Here is a 17,172-nt window from a genome sequence, read left to right as displayed (position 1 = left end):
GCATTTGTTGTTTGTTGATTTATTGATGATACCCATTTTGACTGGAGTGAGGTGGTATCTCATTGTGGTTTTTATTTGCATTTCTCTGATGGTTAGTGTGTCAGAACTCTTATATTGATAAACATTTCAAGATTTTCAAGACAGTCTATGTTGACTTATTATGTCTATTTATATTAGTCTCGTTAGATGATTGGATTTTTCAAGTTAGAATTCCCAAGTTTTTTTAAAACCCTTTCTCTTTGTGTATCCTATATATAATAATAGTACCATTAAGATGTCGATACGTTTTATTAGTTTAATCACAGTTATAGTTGGAGAGTTTATGCATATTGCAGATAGTTTTATATCTTTCTCCTTAAATTGTTCCTTAAAAGTGCAAGTGATTTAGTCACTTTTATTATGCTAAAAATAATCTATATGAATCAGTACTAAAATGTTGATTGATAAGCTATGATAGTTTCATTTCTGATTTATATTTTTCCTAAAATATGGAATAATTTTAAGTAGCAATTGAAATGGAACAGTAGGTAAAAAACAGATTTTTTTCAAAAAGTAGATATCCATTAGCATCCCACTATTATCATTATAACTGAGAGAAAAAATTCATATTGAGCTTTCCGACCCCTAAGTTAAAAATCTATCATCTTTCTATCGGAGAGAACTCATGGGCCATTTAGTCATAAGCAATCAAAGTTCATTTGAAGCCTAAGTCTTTTTAACTTAAAGTCCATTCCCTTAGCGATCCTTTTGGAGCAAGAGAGCCTGAAAGTGACATCTGGGTCCTGAGAGCATTGATTCGAGAGAAGCAAGCGCATCTCTATAAGCTGGAGAAAACTTCACTTCTGTTGGAAAGCTCTCAAAGCTGTGTCCCTGAAATTCTATCTTTTCTCAAACGTTTCTCTTTGCCACAGAAAAATGTTGTCAAATCGGAATTAAGCAAAAGTGAAATATTTCTTTAGTAATAGGCATATAAATCACAGTTTTATAATATTTTTCACACAGAGATAATCTTCCTGGAATCTTCCTACTGGGGCTCAGTACTTAACTTCTGGTAAAGTACATGTTCTTTGGAATATAATTTAAGAAACACTACTCCAGAGATAATCATTTAAGTTATCAATTCAATAAAAATACTGAACGCACTTACTACTATGTTTTAGAGTTTGGAGTTACAGAGATGAAACATAGCCCCTGCCCTCAAAGGCTCTCGGCTCAGACGGGGAATAATAAAATAACTGCAGTCATACTACGATAGAGGCTGTGATAGGCACAAAGATTCTCGGAACGTTGGGCCTGTCAGTGTTTGAAGGGAGTTCTGGGGAATGAGCTTGCAGTTCATCTGCTGGGGACCTAGAAGGAGGGTATTTTAAAGGGAAGGAGCAGCAGATCACAGCACAGGGGGCTGCTTTTTATTCCCTATCCTTAGTGTATAAGTTCAGAGGATCTTTTGTCAGTTTTAAAATTCAGCTTAGAAATATGTAATTTAAATAAATTGCTTCTCTGTTTTACAGTATGGTTTCACACCATTTATATGTGCTGCATATAAAAACAATGAGGAAATGGTGGAATTTTTAATAAATAAAAATGCAAACATAAATGCAGCCGATAAGATGAAAAGGTATAGTTGTTTCTTCTCGTTTTCTTAACCTTAGTATTATTCTAGAGTGGTAACAATCGCTCATGTCAGATTCAATCAATAAGAAGAGGATTAATTTATAATTATATAGTGAAAAATACCAACACGTCATCTGTTGGGTTGAAAAGCAATTATTCTGACTGGGCGAGAGGAAGAAAAGTACCCTGCAGGATTCATACTCATATTTATTTATAATATTCACTGATGTTATTTGTCAAGGAATTTTTGTTCGTATGATCTTATGTTAGCTAAAGGGTATTCATGTTAATTTTACTGGTTTTGTATAGTATGGGCTCTAACTTTTAGTTTATGATACAACGTTGGGCTTAGTCTCTCTCATAGTTTTTTTAACCTCTACTTTGTATGCAATTTTCCTTAAAAGTTGCACATTAAACATAAATAGGAGTTGAGTTCGTCTTTTGGATGACTCTGCTTTAAACCGTTTTCTTTGGAGAATTCTGATGTTACTGGAATTTTCCTATGTGACAATGAATGACCACTAGCAGACATTCATCAGTTTTTATCGTTTTTTTTATTTCTAGTCTATTTTGATGTTTTCATTTTTTGGTGTGAGTAGAAGGGAGAGAGACAACTTTAACTGAATAAACATTTTATTTAATGAACACAAGTGATAGGTGCATAATGAAGAAAAAAGAAATGGGATTTCAACTCACACAAGACTGGGTTTAATGCCTGTCTTTCCTATGTGTCACGTGTGTGACCTAGGGAACATTACTGATCATCGTTAAATATGTTTCCTGATATGAAACAAGGATAATAATATATCCTTCAAGTGTGTTTGTGTGTCAGATTATCTAGGATTTAACATAGTGCCCAGCACAGGCTTATTAGCATAATTAAGCACAACTCTGAGTGTTATTACTAGAATTATTATTAGTATTACTGTTTCAAGCCTGCCATGTAGCTTTAAGTTACCTGACTTCCAGCTGCCTTGGAAGTACCAAATATCAGACCAAGGAAGAAACAGGAAATTCTTCATTGAAATCTTCACCTACTTCAGATAAGTGACCTCAGCATAGTTGCTTGTCTATTAAAGGACTTTAACTTAGCAACTTCTGTGCAGTACCCAGCTAGGGCAAGAGTTATTTTGTTTTGTTTTGTTTTTTTCTTTTTCTTTTGTTTTTTTCTGTGTCCCTTCATTTAAGCCTTAGACAAAATTTACAAACATGATCATATAAGAATGTAAATGGTCCATTCTAACCAGACAAGCAGTGTATTGAACTTGGTAAAGTTTACCAAATTAGCTGTTTACATGACTTAAAGTTCCTAAGGGTGAAGTTATCTCTCTGTTATTTTAGAACGGCCCTCATGTTTGCTGCAAGGGATAACTTCCCAAACATAGTCACACATCTGCTTCAGCAAGGCGCTGATGTCTTTGCTACAGATTGTGTTGGGCGGGCTGCAGAAGACTTTGCTCGTATTCAAGGTTTGAAGATGTAAGTGTTTACATTAAAATGCTAGTGATCAGCAAAAGGGGCTTTAGAATAAGTTAACTGTCACTTCCTGTATAATAGGTGAGATGTCACAGTTTGGTTCAGGCAGTTGGGGAACGGCAGTGAGTTACTGGATGTCCTCAGCTAGAAACCAAACAAAAGGTCAGACGAGTTAGAAGTAGCACACGGCACAGATTCCTTATTCCAGAACTTTGAAGACCTTTATCCCAGGGTTCCCAACATTCTCCATTTCATTCCAAGTACAACCTGTGTGCATTGGGTACAAATAATGTCTTTTCTCTGAGTTTCCAACTAGTTATTTGGGGTTGTGAAAGGTTCAGCATTGCAGAAAATACTGTACTTTCTGGAAGCCATCTGCTATACTCTCCCGCTTGAATGTTTCTAGAAGCCAAAGGGTTCCCTAAGTCCAAGGGAGACCATCGTCTTTCACAAGTCAGATGGAGAGGGAAAGAAGGTCATTGTGATCATCTCTTGTTTCCACTGATTCTGTTGCTGCACGGTTGCTATAGGAACGAGTGCTGTAGTCATGACTGACTTTTGCTCCCAGGTTCCCTTGCTGATCCGGAGTCCTCCGTGTCCCTGGTTTTCCACATTTGGACTTCAAAGTTCCAACATTCCTTAGTTTCTACCCTCCTACTTGTGTGCTCAGCCCCTATTCCGAAGCACCAGCACCTTGGCCCGGCAGCTGGGCCTCCCAGCGTTAGCCACACACAGCCTTTGCCCCAGACTGGAAACCTATGCAGGGCCCACGTCTCAGCCCAGACCTACACGATGAGTTACCCATTGAGCGTCTTGTTGTGTCTTCTGCTAGCAGATGTCAGTTGGCACCATTCTGAGCTGTCAGAGAGGGTCAAATAATGTGCAGGAAAAGATCAGACTTTCCTTTCTCCTCTGTTACCAGATCTGTACCCGGAGGCCGCTTGGTATCCCCAGAGCTCCTTCCCTTAGGTCCCGGAAGTTCCCATATCGCCCTTCCCAGAGTAGTAGGCACCAAGTTCCCTGAGATCCCTTAGTTAAGGTTCGCCCTTAACTAACCTTGATCTGTTTTCCAAATATTGAAAATCTCTCAAGTGACTTCAATCTCCCTCAGTTTTCAAAATGGTTTCCCTTGTGCTTCTCAGGGAAGCCAGTCAACAGAGAGCCCTGAATCGGAATCTAAAGTGGGTTATTTAACAGGAGAATAGCTGAGCCCACCCATGACTCATCAGTATGCATGTGTAAAAGGAGGGTGATATGTTCCCAGTCAATGGGGATGGACAGGGAGGTTAAGCATCATTCTAATAAGGCCTGCGGGTTCAGAGTTGGAGGAGGTAGAGAAGGGACCCTAGCAGTCCCAGCCAGGTTTTACTTCTGTTAGTTCTCTGCCTCTGGTGTGAGTAGGTACAGGAATAGGAGACTGTTATGTCATCTAGTTAATGAGGTAACATATTTCTAAATACACTTAGGTACAAGTTATATAATAGGTGAGATGTCCTGAATTACAACCAGAGAGAAAGAGTAGCTAATAACTAAAACTGAAAACGTTTTCTGAAAACTGCAACATTTGAATGTTAGAATCTATGAAAAATGCACACTGGGGTTCATTTGGGAATCCAATATAGTTCCAAAACTAAAGCTCAAGAAAACTCATTCCGTTGCCTTACTATTTCTCTGAGCCTCTTTTTCGTTCATTATTTCATTTAATCCTCTAACATCCTGGTAAAATAAGGCAGTGGATGCTTGTTTTATAGAGGAGGACTTTGAGCCAGAGAGAAGCGCTTTATCCGAGAACTGTGAATAGCTGTGGATCATAGAGCCAGGACTTCTGAGTTCAAGACACTTGCCCTTGTGTCAAGCTAACTCCCACAAATTGAACTATAATGCCCTCAATTCATGACTGGTTCACCTTACTTTCTTTGTCTTCTTTAATCACATGCTTAATAAGAAGTTTGTAGAACGTACAAATTTGAAGCATATGGGATGATTAAAGTTTTATATTAGCTCTGCTATTATCTGAAATACTCTAAGAATTTCATGTGTTGGATAAATGTTTTTCATATCAGTATTAATACAGTAATATCATCACCTTTTTTATACATAGCATCCATCAACAGATTACTGATTATGAAAAAGCAGTGATCTCTAAAGTGATTTCTGAAAACAGCAAACCAGGTAAGACTTCTGATAGTGAATTTTCCTGGTGGTCCTACCATAGCTAAAATAAAACATTTTTGCTAATGAAAGAAATGTAAGGAAAAAAATGTGTAAACTGCATCTGTATTTTTCCTTTCTTACTTAATTTTTCTAATAGTCCAGCATTCAGAATTATTATAAAATTCATTTATTTTATCATGATCCCTAAAATCCCCTATGACCTTTGGGTAAATGAGAAAGAAGATTTTTTAAGTTAGTATGTTGTATTTCCCTCTATCATCACCTTGTAATGAATTGGACTTGTTATAAAAATGGAATCTTTTCTTTAACGTTTACTGCAAATGGATTACATCTAGCAAATGAGTACTTGTTATTACACAGTTCTTGGTCTCAATAAAAATGTAATGAAAACTAGGAACTCAACAGTATCTTCCCGGTCCTATAAACAAATTGCAAACAAGAACTACAAAACCAGCCAGTGTGCAGCCATCCCAGAAACATTTTTTTTAAAGCTATCTACTCGTAGAATACAAGTCAGAAAAGCAACGCCTTTTGAGAAGTGTAGTTTTTCCACGTAGATATACCAACAAAGTCACTATTATCACCTTCGATGCTCATAAGTCAAAACGGAATGAGACATGTTGACTTCTTTAGAATATGATATTTACTCGTGTTTGTTGGACAAATGTCATGACAGTGTAATTTCTCCAGAACAGGATGCCCTGTTGCCATCAGTCAAAAGGTAATCATAATAAATATTCCCATAGGCTAACCCGGGACTCAGCAGTTTACACGAAAGGCACAGAAGAGTCACAATGACAAAAACGCTTCTGTGCTCGCTGGATGTGGCAGCTTGTGCCCTGTGCGATCTGAACTGCATTGGGGACCCCTTTCACTTAGGAGACCTCTGTCACAGAACTGCAGTCGGTGCTTTTTCGTGTTATAGGAAACACAGCGATGGGAGAAATGTTTGTTTTTAAAGTGCTCCTCGTATTACAGAGCTGTTCCTGGTTTATTTCTGTGGTCGTTTATACAGCATTTTCAGAGACAACCTTTTCATTCACTCACTCGTTTGTCTGTGTCACGGTTTGCTATGTGTCCATCCCGTGTCTTTTAGGTACTAAGTGTTACTCTGATGCTGCAGAACACAAGCGTTTTAAACACACAGTCCCTGCCGTCCAGGGGTTGTGATTATCATTGTCGTTTTTATTCTTTACTGTACTTTACACAGTGCTTACTAGACACCAGAGCCCACCGTGGCCTTAGAATGATCACTGTATGTTGTTTCTTTTGACGTGTGCTACGTCCATGATGAGGCAGTAGATTTGTAAAAATCGGGGTAGGATGAAGGGAAGCATGCAGAGCGAGTGAAGGGGGCCAGGTAAAGAGGCAGAAGGACCGGTTGGGCAGGAGGAACAACTCTCAAGGTTACAGGGTTGCAGAAGGAGCCGCAGACATAGGCTCCAATGTCCAAGTGAACTCTGCAGGATGTCTGAGCAGCTCAGTTTTGATGGTGTCAAAAGTGTGCTGAGGGGATGGTTGGCAAGGAGGTGAATACCTAGGTAAGGCAAGCTCCAGAAAGTCTTTAGTACTAGAGGTAGGAGTCGCTCTGATCCTGTAGGCCTTGGGAAATGATTCCAATAGAATGCTTTCAGCTGCAGATAACAGGTGACCTAGTTAACAGTGGCTGCAAGAAGGATCCAGGGTGGTGTTGGGGTTCAGTGAGGCCATCAGGACACCCGATGTTGGCCCTTTTCAGCTGTGAGACTGTCAGTGTTTTGTTTAAGTCTTGTTTTCTTGTCAGCTAATTAGCAACTGCACCAAACATGTTTTCAGGACAATATCCAAAGGCTGGAAGGACTGCGTTTCTGTATGAGGTCATCTTTACTTTATAAATTTTCATTATAGTTGGCATACGATATATGTTAATTTGACGTGGACAACACAGTGCTTTGCCATTTGTACCTTACGAGGTGATCACCATGTTGCACGTAGTACTGTCTATCAGCCAGCAAAGTTACAAGGATATTGTGGACACACTCCCTGTGCTGTACACTACATCCCTGTGGCTGAGGTAGTTTATACCTGGAAGTTTGTCCTTCTTGTTCTCCTTCTTTGTCATCCATCCCCTCCACTTCCTCTCCCCTAACATCCATCAGGTTGTTCTTCGTAGCTGAGGGTCTGTTTGGTGTGGTTTTTTTTTTTTTTGTAATTTTAGATTCCACATGTAAGAGAGATCACACGGTATTTATCTTTCTCTGTCTTCTTTCACTTCACATAATACCCTGTAGGAACATCCATGTAATTGCAAAAGGAAAGATTTGCTTCTTTTTTTGTGGATGAGTAATACTGTATATAAAGGTACACACACACACACACACACACACACATACACACACACATCCTCTTTATGCAATCACGTCTCGAAGGACACCTGTGTTGCTTCCACATCTTTACTATTGCAAATAATCTTGCAGTGAAGATAGAGGTTCACACTGTTTTTCAAACTCGTGTTTGTTTTTTGTGGATAAATACCCAGAGGGGGAATTGCTGGATCTCGTGGCAGTTGTGTTTTCAATTTTTTGAGGAATCTTTATACTGTTTTCCACAGTGCCTGTACCAATATATAACCCCATAAACAGTGCACAAAACTTGTTTTCTGTTTCCGCGGCCATATTTGTTATTTCTTGTCAACTTGATCATAGCCATCTAACAGCTCTGAGGTCATATGTCACTGTGTTTTGCTTTGCGTTTCTTTGATGGTTAGTGAGGTTGAGCTCTGCGTTTCTTTAATTAGGGTGAAAACAGAGGGGCTCGCATTACACCCCCCCCCCATAACATTTACAGGTGGAGTACGTCACACGCTCATTCCTACAACACTTAGTGGTAAACCAATCACTGTGATTATCTTAGTACAATCATTTTCTTTCTGGAGCTGGGCAGAGGCCACCTTCTCTATGTATTGGGACAGTAAATATCCACACAGAGTCATGGTTCTCCAGAAAGAATGAAGAGTAGGGAGTGGCTAGTGGGCAGGGAGCCAGCAGCGGTGACTGCAGTGCAGTCAGGCAGACTCTCTACCGGGGAAGGAAACCGTAGCAGGGGGTGAACAGATAACACTGGACTCACAAAGTCTTTTATATTATGTTGCGATGGACATACGGCAGAAAGAGTCTGCTTCCTGTGTTGTGCGGTGCTGCAAAGCACAGTGCCCATCGACCCAGCTTCCTAATGAGAGGATGCTTCATCCCAAAGTGAACACTCTAGGCTGAAGAGCTGGGCACGTTGTACTGCGTAACAGGAAAATAAGTGTACACTGCTGCAAGTGGGCGTGGTGATGGAATGAGGAATGTCACGCGATTTCCATTTGCCAATGTCAGTGTAGGATACTCGTTCTACTAATTGAACCATTTTCTCTCCATCTGATGAGTGCTGCTGAGTTTTATAATCAGTGCAGTAGTAGTTGACTTTTAGGTTTCAAACCTGGTACACACCGTTTATGTTTGATCTCATTTGATTTTACTCACATATATATTATGTATATCTAAGAGAAGTAAAAATTCATAATGTATGAATTGCCTACCCATAGTATGATTAATATGCACTCTACTGTACTCTCCAGAAATCCTTTTTATCACAATATCAGTCTGATAAGTTAAAGTTCTGCATTTTTCTATTGTGGATTTAAAACGTATTTTAATTCTTTTCTTTAATAGTGGGCAAGTGTTCTAAGAAGGACCCTGCAAGCAGGTACGATTTTGTGGATTTCTAAAAATGGCACATTCAATGAGGGACTGCAGATAACAGAACCAAACAGTGATTGAGTGTTCTGCTCTGGGCGAGACCCTGCCTTATTTGCGTAACAGTTGTTAGCTCATTTGTCACCACAATAGCTTTGCAAAGTAGCTGTGCTGTTCAGGCTACTTTTTATTAATTACACAATTACACATTGTGGTTCTGGGAGGTTGATGAATTGACCCATGGTTCCATAGTTACCAAGTGGCTGACCTGTGATTTGACCTTCAGCCTGCCTGGCTTCCCAAAGCCATTCTCTTGTCCCTCAGCCTGTACTGAGAAGTTCCTGGGCAACTCTGGAGTCAGGATTCAGATGCAGGTCAGAGGAGCTCAGAGAGTCCAATTTAGTCATATGTTAATGCTGATTTAGAGTTGTTCCTAAGAAAGCCGGTTAGTCCAAGCATTTGTCTTCATATACTGGACAGTTGTAGCAGTAATGAGAACCTTGTTTTCAGCATCAGAATTTAGCCCAGATGTGAGTTAGCTGTGGCCACAAAACCACAGCCTTTACCTGAGCAAGACCTGATCAGTCAGGTGGTTTTGGGTGTAATGCCATCTACCCTTCTGGAGATGAATTACTTTTCTGTACATGAAAAATAGCTATGTATTGGCCATGTTGGGTTAATGAAATTCAGCATCAAATTAGAGGATAGTTCTAATTTATATCTCTACTAACAGACTTCCCGGTTGGGTTTCCCTTCAGGCTCGTTCCTTTACCTGGTTCTATCAAGTTTGTTTCCTTTCTTGCCTAAAGTCTTTCTTCTTCTTCCATGAGTTTTCTTCATTTTTTACTTTTTTACCTGCTTTTTTTTGGTGTTTCTCTTGTTGTGTTATTTTTTCCATTCCTGCCAGCTAAGTCGTCCACTATTTGGTCAAAGCAAAAGCATCTAGAATTTCAGGGCTTTAAGGAAGCTTAGGAGTTAATTATTTAAAACACTCTCTAGTAATTTATGCTGTGATTAATGTTTTGGTCAAGTGTTTGTTCACCTGGAGAGTTTGTAACTCAAAGAGATTAAAGTGACTTATTTGATTCTAAATGAGTGATGGAAATGAGATTTGAGTTCAGATTTCTAAGCCCATGCCTTTCCTACTTGATCATCCTGTTGGTGATTGTTTTACTAATAGAAAGGTCTAATGAACCCAGCGGAAGATGATCAGAATGGAATTAGTAGCAGAATTCAAGTTTCAAGACACCAGTGGTTCGCAATAGAAATACGGGTTTTAGAGTAGAGATCACAAATCCAATCAGGCACAAGAGATCAGAATAGTGGGGTTTGTGACAAGTTAACACAAATCGAAATAAGATTGACACAGGATGTTGGCAGTTGTCTAGGAAAGTAGATTAAAGTAAGGGTTTCAAGGGCATACTGCTCAGGTTGCTGCTGTTTTATTTGTTGAATGGGCAAAACAGGAAAATTCAGTTACTATCTGAAATATTAAAATAATTTGGCCACTAGAAAGATTCTCTTTATAGGAAGTAGGAATGTGGTACCACCTACCTGCACCCCAGCTTACAGAGGGGCCTTGGATCCCTTCCAACCCTAGATTACTGGAGAGATCTTGGAACTACAGAGATCTGAGGCCCAAGGCAGGTGTCTCGTCACCTCCACCGCTTTTCCCAACTCGCTCATGTCCTTCCCAGGTGCATGGAGGGTTGGGCAGAGGAAGGACTGACTGTCAGATCAGTGATGGAGTTGGGAATTTGCTAACATGCCTGCGTTGGGAGTGGACAACTGAAATTCCATTTAGCCTGCTTCACAGGAGCATGGAAATAGTGGTTCATTTGAGGTCGTCCTTGTTTCAGGAGTCTGTGCCTTCACAGGCTGAAGATTTCAAGATTGGAGGTTGCCAGGGAGCCCTGAGGATGAGAGGTCTGGTAGTGGGAAGGCTAACAACATACACATTTGTTCTTTGACTTTTATGCTTGTAACTTGCAAACATTTCAGGGAACTCACTGTATTGTTTTAGGGTGCGAGGAAAGAATGGGGTCGACTTAGTGTTTTCCATGTTAAAGAAGCAAGACTGCCATTTCTGAGTCACACAGATTAGTCTTTGAAGCAGGGGCAGACACTGGAGAAGTGCCAGCATATCTTTCCACCACGATTTAGGTCATGAGATTCCTCACAGTTCAGGTTACAAAAGTTATGTCAGCCATTAATTGGATTTTCAGTTCAGACTTCAGGACTTCCGGTGTACACAAAGTAATCTCGGGCTTTGCCAATACATTCGCTGTGACTGTTTGCTATGGAAACTTAGAGTGTATCTTCACATTATTTCATAGGTTGGGAGAGTTGGAGGCAGAAATAGAGCACGGAAAATTGTTTTAAAACAGAACAAATTTTAATTCTATCCAGACCCTTCATTTGATACGCAGATAGCTGAACTACCACACCATTTTTGTTGCTGTTGCTTTTGTAAAGGAAGAAACTCACTTATTTTTCTTTACCCCACAGTCTTCCCTGCAAACCTGGCATTGAGGAGTCACCGTCTACATCACAGGATAAAGTCTGCAATGTTGATCCCAAGGTAAAGTGCGCCTGTGTGAAATTAAGTTTCCTGCTCTGGATTTGGTTTTGTGTAGTACTTTCTCTTACAGTTTAGTAGCGGTCCACCTAGCATTGGTTTATGTTCGTAATAGAAAATCGGGTGCAGTAAACCAGTTTATAAGATAGGACCAGTTGAGGTGTTCTTTGTTTGTTTGTTTGTTTCTTTGTTTTAAACTCTTGTAAGTACTGAAGATAGGGACGAAAAAACAGAATGGGCTGGAAAATATACAGTGATAGGACAATTATATTGGGAAGCTTCCCACAGTAGAGGAGATATGATATTGGATGAAAGGGAAAGATTCTCAATGTGACATTTATTTACACCAAGATGACTTTTATACACTTGCCTAAATGAAGTCTTTAATGGATCCAGTTACTTACTGGAATAGTCATGAAATCTTCCTGAAGCCTTGCAGTTTTAAAAGTATATAGCATATAATATATAGGTTCATTTTTTTTACACTTTTTATTTTGGTATCATATAGTTGTGAGGAGGAAATGTCTTCTTGTTTCTCTCTTGTTACTTATTTCTTCCATTACATTCATTTAACATTTGATATTATTTTATATTAGTTGCATATGTGCTGGGCCCATCATTTAGATTAAAATAATAGTAGAAATTGTGGAAAGTAGAACTGAAGTTCTTTATCTCAAAACCCGTATTAAAAGGGATTCCACTGTATTCTAAATCATTGTATTATGAATATATTTAAATGTCTTCATCTAATGGAAAAATACATGTTCTGCCTAAAATGATGATTCTAGAAGCAGTGCTTCTTAATAACCGTATGGTAAAATGTCAGTTTTCAGAAATTTTTTCTTGTTGTTTTTAATTTTTTTTATTTCCGTTTCTGTTGACATTCAGTATTATGTTAGCTTCAGGTGTACACCACAGAGGTCCGTCATTTATGTACGTTACAAAGTGATCCCCTATGAGTATGGTACCCCGGCCCCCATACGTAGTTATTACAATAGTATTAACTATACTATTTTTGCAGTACTTCTCAGCCTCATGACCTTTTTGTAACTGCCTATTTGGAATCTTAATCCTTTTAACTTTTTTACCCAGGCCCCAAAAGCCGTCACGGCGGGCCTTGATCGGTTTGTCGTCTGTATTCATGGTTTTTTCTCTTTTCTTTTTTCATTTATTGTGTTTTAGATTCCACAAATAAGTGAAATCATATGGTATTTGTCTTTCTCTATGTGATTTATGTGACTTAGAATAAGACCAGCTAGGTCTACCCATGTTGTTGCCAGTGGTAAGATTTCAAATATTTTTAAGTGTCCAGGTAATATTTTAGTGTATACGACTCTTGACAGTTAAGTTCGCGAACTCATCCTTGACTGAATGCTGCATACCTCATTGATGAATATCACTATATCACCTTCGAAGTATTCCCCTTGGGAAGCCATGTACTTAAGCCAGCGCCTAGTTCACCCTTCGAAGCAATTGTGGAACTGTTTCTGGAATGGCCATCAGAGCAGTTGTCATATTAGCCTTGATATAATGAATGCCATTAAAATGTCTACCTCTCAATATTTTCTTCATCTTTGGGTAAAGAAAGAAATCCCTCGGGGCCAGATCAGGTGAGTAGGGAGGGTGTTGCAAAACATCTATTTGTTTACTGGCTACAAACTCCCTGAGACACAGTATCGTGTAAGATGGTGCATTGTCGTGAGGCAAGAGCCATGAATCGTTCTCAAAAAATTCAGGTCGTTTTTATCCAACTTTTTCACGCAGCCTTTTCAGCACTTACAGACAATCAACTTGGTTAACTGTTTGTCCAGTTGTACAGATTCATAATGAATAATCCCTGTGATATCAAAAAAGGTTAGCAACTTGTTTAGACTGTTGCTTTGGGCTGACGGAAATTTTGGTCGTGGTGCATTGGCTGACATCCAATGTTCACTTTGACGCTCTGTTTCAGGGTTGTATTGGTGCACCCATGTTTCATCATCAGTGACAACATGGCCCAAGACATCGTCCTGCCTCCCCAAAAGGTGTTGGCAAACTTCACGCTACTTCGGGAATATTTTTGCACACACCTTTCTCATGCCAAGATTTTCAGTTCAGATTTTCCTAACTGTGTCTGTATCGATGTTTAGTTTGGTACAGAAGAAAAAAGTCACAATCAGCCAACGATTCTCACGCACAGTTCAATGAATTTTGCGATGTTTATGTCATCAGCTCTGCTTGTTACTGGCCACCCTGACCTGTCCTCATCATGGCGCATTCTGTCCCCTCGGTAAAATGTTTAATCCATTCAGACACTGTCTTTTTCTCCATTGCATTATTCCTATGAACTTGTACTAAAATGTCGCAGTTTTCACTTCAACTCTTGCCACGTTTAACAAGAAATTTAATATTTCTTTGTTGTTCTGATTCAAGTTCAGACATTCTCGCGACAGCACAGAAAAACATGCAGCAACAATGATGACTACCACTCAGCCAGATTCCACCCCATCGACACAAACAGAACTGTGAGACACTGATATACCAAGGTTATGAAACCTTACCGAGCTGTTGGTACAGTGCTGCCTACGTCAGAGCTAGGTGGGAAGTTCACAAACTTAATTGTGAGACCTCTCATAGGTACCACTCTTCTTTATCCAATATTTCTCAGTGCACACTTAGCTTACTTCCGTATCTTGATTATTGCTAATAATGCTCAACAAACCTATGACTTCAAGAATCTTCTCGAATTAATGTTTTGCATTTCTTTGGATAAATACCTGGATGCAGGAATGCTGGGTCTCGTGGTAGCTCTAGTTTTACATTTTTGAAGGACCTCCATATTGTTTTCCATTGCAGCTACACTGATTTGCAGTCTCACCAACAGCACACGAGGGATCCCTTTTCTTCACATCTTCACCAACACTTGTTTGTTGATTTATCGATGATGGTTATTCTGACTGTGAAGTGATAGCTCATTGTGTTTTTATTTGCATTGCTCTCATGATAAGTATCATTGAACAACTTTTCATTATGTCTCTTGTCCACCAGTGTGACTTCTTTGGAGAAAAATGCATTCAGGTTCTCTTCCCATTTTTTCATTCATTGTTGTGTTTTTGGTGTTACGTTTTATGAGTTCCTTATATATTTTGGATATTAACCCATTATTAGATGTATTATTTGCAAATATCTTCTATTCATTTGGTTGTGTTTTCATTTTGTTGAAGGTTTCCTTTGCTGTGCAAAACTCTTTAATTTGATGTCATATATGTATGGGTCTTGTTTTCTTATCCATTCAGCCACCTTGTGTCTTTATTGGAGCATTTAATCATTTACATTTAAATTAATTACTTATAAGTATGTGGGTATTGCCATTTTATTAGACATTCGTTCGTTCATTCATTCTCTCCTCCTTCTCTTTCTTCTTCTTCCTTCTTTTTCTCTTTCTTCGAAACATACCTTTTATCTTTCTTGTAATACTGGTTCGTTGGTATAAACTCGACCACCTTTTCTTTTCTGGCAAGCTCTTTATCTCTCCCTCGATTCTAAATGATAGCCTTGCTACATACAGTAATCTTGGTTTTAGGTTATTGCTTTCCATACCTTGACGATTTCTGCTAAGATTTAGTAAGAGTCAAGATGAGATTATTATAATGACCCAACCTAAATAGGTGGGTTAAATGAGAGCAGGAGCTCGCTGTATTATAAAATGTGAGAGAATTATTTTATGTACAAATTAAGACTAAAAATCCAAGTCATGAAAAAAATGCTCAGTTCTCTGAACTTCATATAGCTGATTTCATGAAGAACTCAAGGAAAGTTTAATTCTCACTTATTCTTTGGTTATTGAATTCTTTATTAATTTTTTTGTAATTCTTACTTATAAAGTTAATACAATGACTTCTTGTATTGAATCTAGCAAAACCTGTGTTCATTTATAATTCAAAGTAAAGTCTATTTTAGGTCTTATCAGATTATTATGAAATTTTGGCCGTCTTGTGGTTTCTAAATCATCTTACTGTTTGACATGCACTACACTTGCCTAATTAACTTGTCTTACTGATTGGTATAAATTTGGTAGAAGTTTTTGAGTTTATTTAAGATAAACTCAGCACAAATAAATGAGAATTTTGTACAGTTTCTCATTAATTAAAATTTCTGATTATGTAAATGAGGTTCTTAATCTGTATTCATTGAATGAGAAAATAAATTTAAGCTGCAATACTCTAAAAGAAAAAAAGTACATCAATTATCTTTTCAGTAGAACTTATTTTTAAAAGTTTTTAAATATATGAGTCCTTTTATCTAAATATGCAGCATAAGGTAATCCATAACAACAGAAGACAGGTTAGTAGTTCTTGGGGCTGGTGGTGGCAGCAATGGGGAGTGACTGTTTAATTGGAATGGGGTTCTTTTTTGGTGTCGTGAAATGTTTCAGAACTAGAGATGATCGTTGTACAAAATTGTGAATGTACAAAAGTCTACTCAATTTTTCCCTTTAAAATGGTCAATTTTATGTTTTGTGGACTGTGACCTCACTAAAAGAAGAATACTATCATAACACTATTCAGTCGATGACATTAAGATGGTGGTATACATTTAAAAACAATCAAATGGCGCATTTAAAACATGTCTTCTGCTCTTGCCTTCCTCACTTACAATATGTCTAGATGTTGCTCTTGAAGGGGCTCCTTTGTTCCTTGCAGTGGCTGCAGAGATTTCCACTGTGCAGAAGTCACATGACTTATTTATTCAGTCCCCTATGGATGGACAGCCAGCTGATTTGCCACTGTCAACACTGATGCGGGGAACCTCTCCCGGCTCTAGTCTGCAGCGTGCTCGGGGGGAGGATCGGACTGAGCCGGGCTGCGAGGGCACACAGACTTCAGCAGGCCCTGGCTCTCTGTTCCCTGTGTGTCTAGCACAGGGCTTCCCTTCAAACCTTGTTTGGGAAGGGGGGACAAAAGGGAGGAACAAAACAGAGGACATCATGACATGGGAGCTGGGTGGGGAGAAAACGGGTTGAGCAGAACTTGGTGTCTGGCTTGGGAGACAGGCGACCTGGGCTTGAGCCCACACTGGACCATTTCCCAGCTGTGAGACGATGGGCAGGACACCTAGCTTTGGGGGCTAGGGATTCTGAGTGATCTTTTCATAATAATATCTGTGGACACTTTAGTGGACACATATGCACACATCAAAGGATGAAATCACAATTCATGATATTTTTCTAATATAAAATACTCGTTCTTGTAAAGTCATAAGGAAGAAAACATTACCAACAGAGTATACAACGTTCTCTCTGAGACGATTTTTTTTACTTTTTAAATCCTCTTCAGCAATCGGTTCATTTCATATTATTCTTAAGAAACTTTATTAACTTTGGTGTCCATAGTTATTAAAGCTAAGTTGAAAAATCTTTCATATCTCAAACTCACAGACATCCTGGTCACTTGATTTTTTAGTCCCTTTCTTCTTTCAGTCCTGCATGACAATCATAGATGTATTTGAAGACTTTTAAATCTTCAACTTGGATAATCCTCGTTTTATTACTATATTTACCTAGATTTTCCCTGCAATATTTAACTACCATGCTATATGCAGTGGATAGGTAATTAGACTTTTATTGTAGTG

General features: G+C 38.8%; 1 protein-coding gene across 1 annotated transcript in view; it reads left to right on the top strand.

Moving 5' to 3' along the window:
* Positions 1-17,172, top strand: part of LOC308489967 (uncharacterized protein) — a 42,015-nt gene that overhangs the window by 8,715 nt on the left and 16,128 nt on the right. Inside the window, exons 4-8 of the mRNA XM_081031575.1 lie at positions 1,512-1,618; positions 2,956-3,093; positions 5,192-5,262; positions 8,961-8,994; positions 11,493-11,565. Of these exons, the coding sequence (XP_080887701.1) occupies positions 1,512-1,618; positions 2,956-3,093; positions 5,192-5,262; positions 8,961-8,994; positions 11,493-11,565 (423 nt within the window). The remainder of the gene's footprint in view (positions 1-1,511; positions 1,619-2,955; positions 3,094-5,191; positions 5,263-8,960; positions 8,995-11,492; positions 11,566-17,172) is intronic.

The sequence above is a fragment of the Rhinolophus hipposideros genome, assembly GCF_964194185.1.
Source record: "Rhinolophus hipposideros genome assembly, chromosome: 1".
Classification (NCBI taxonomy): domain Eukaryota; kingdom Metazoa; phylum Chordata; class Mammalia; order Chiroptera; family Rhinolophidae; genus Rhinolophus; species Rhinolophus hipposideros.
This window is presented reverse-complemented; position numbering and strand designations above follow the sequence as displayed.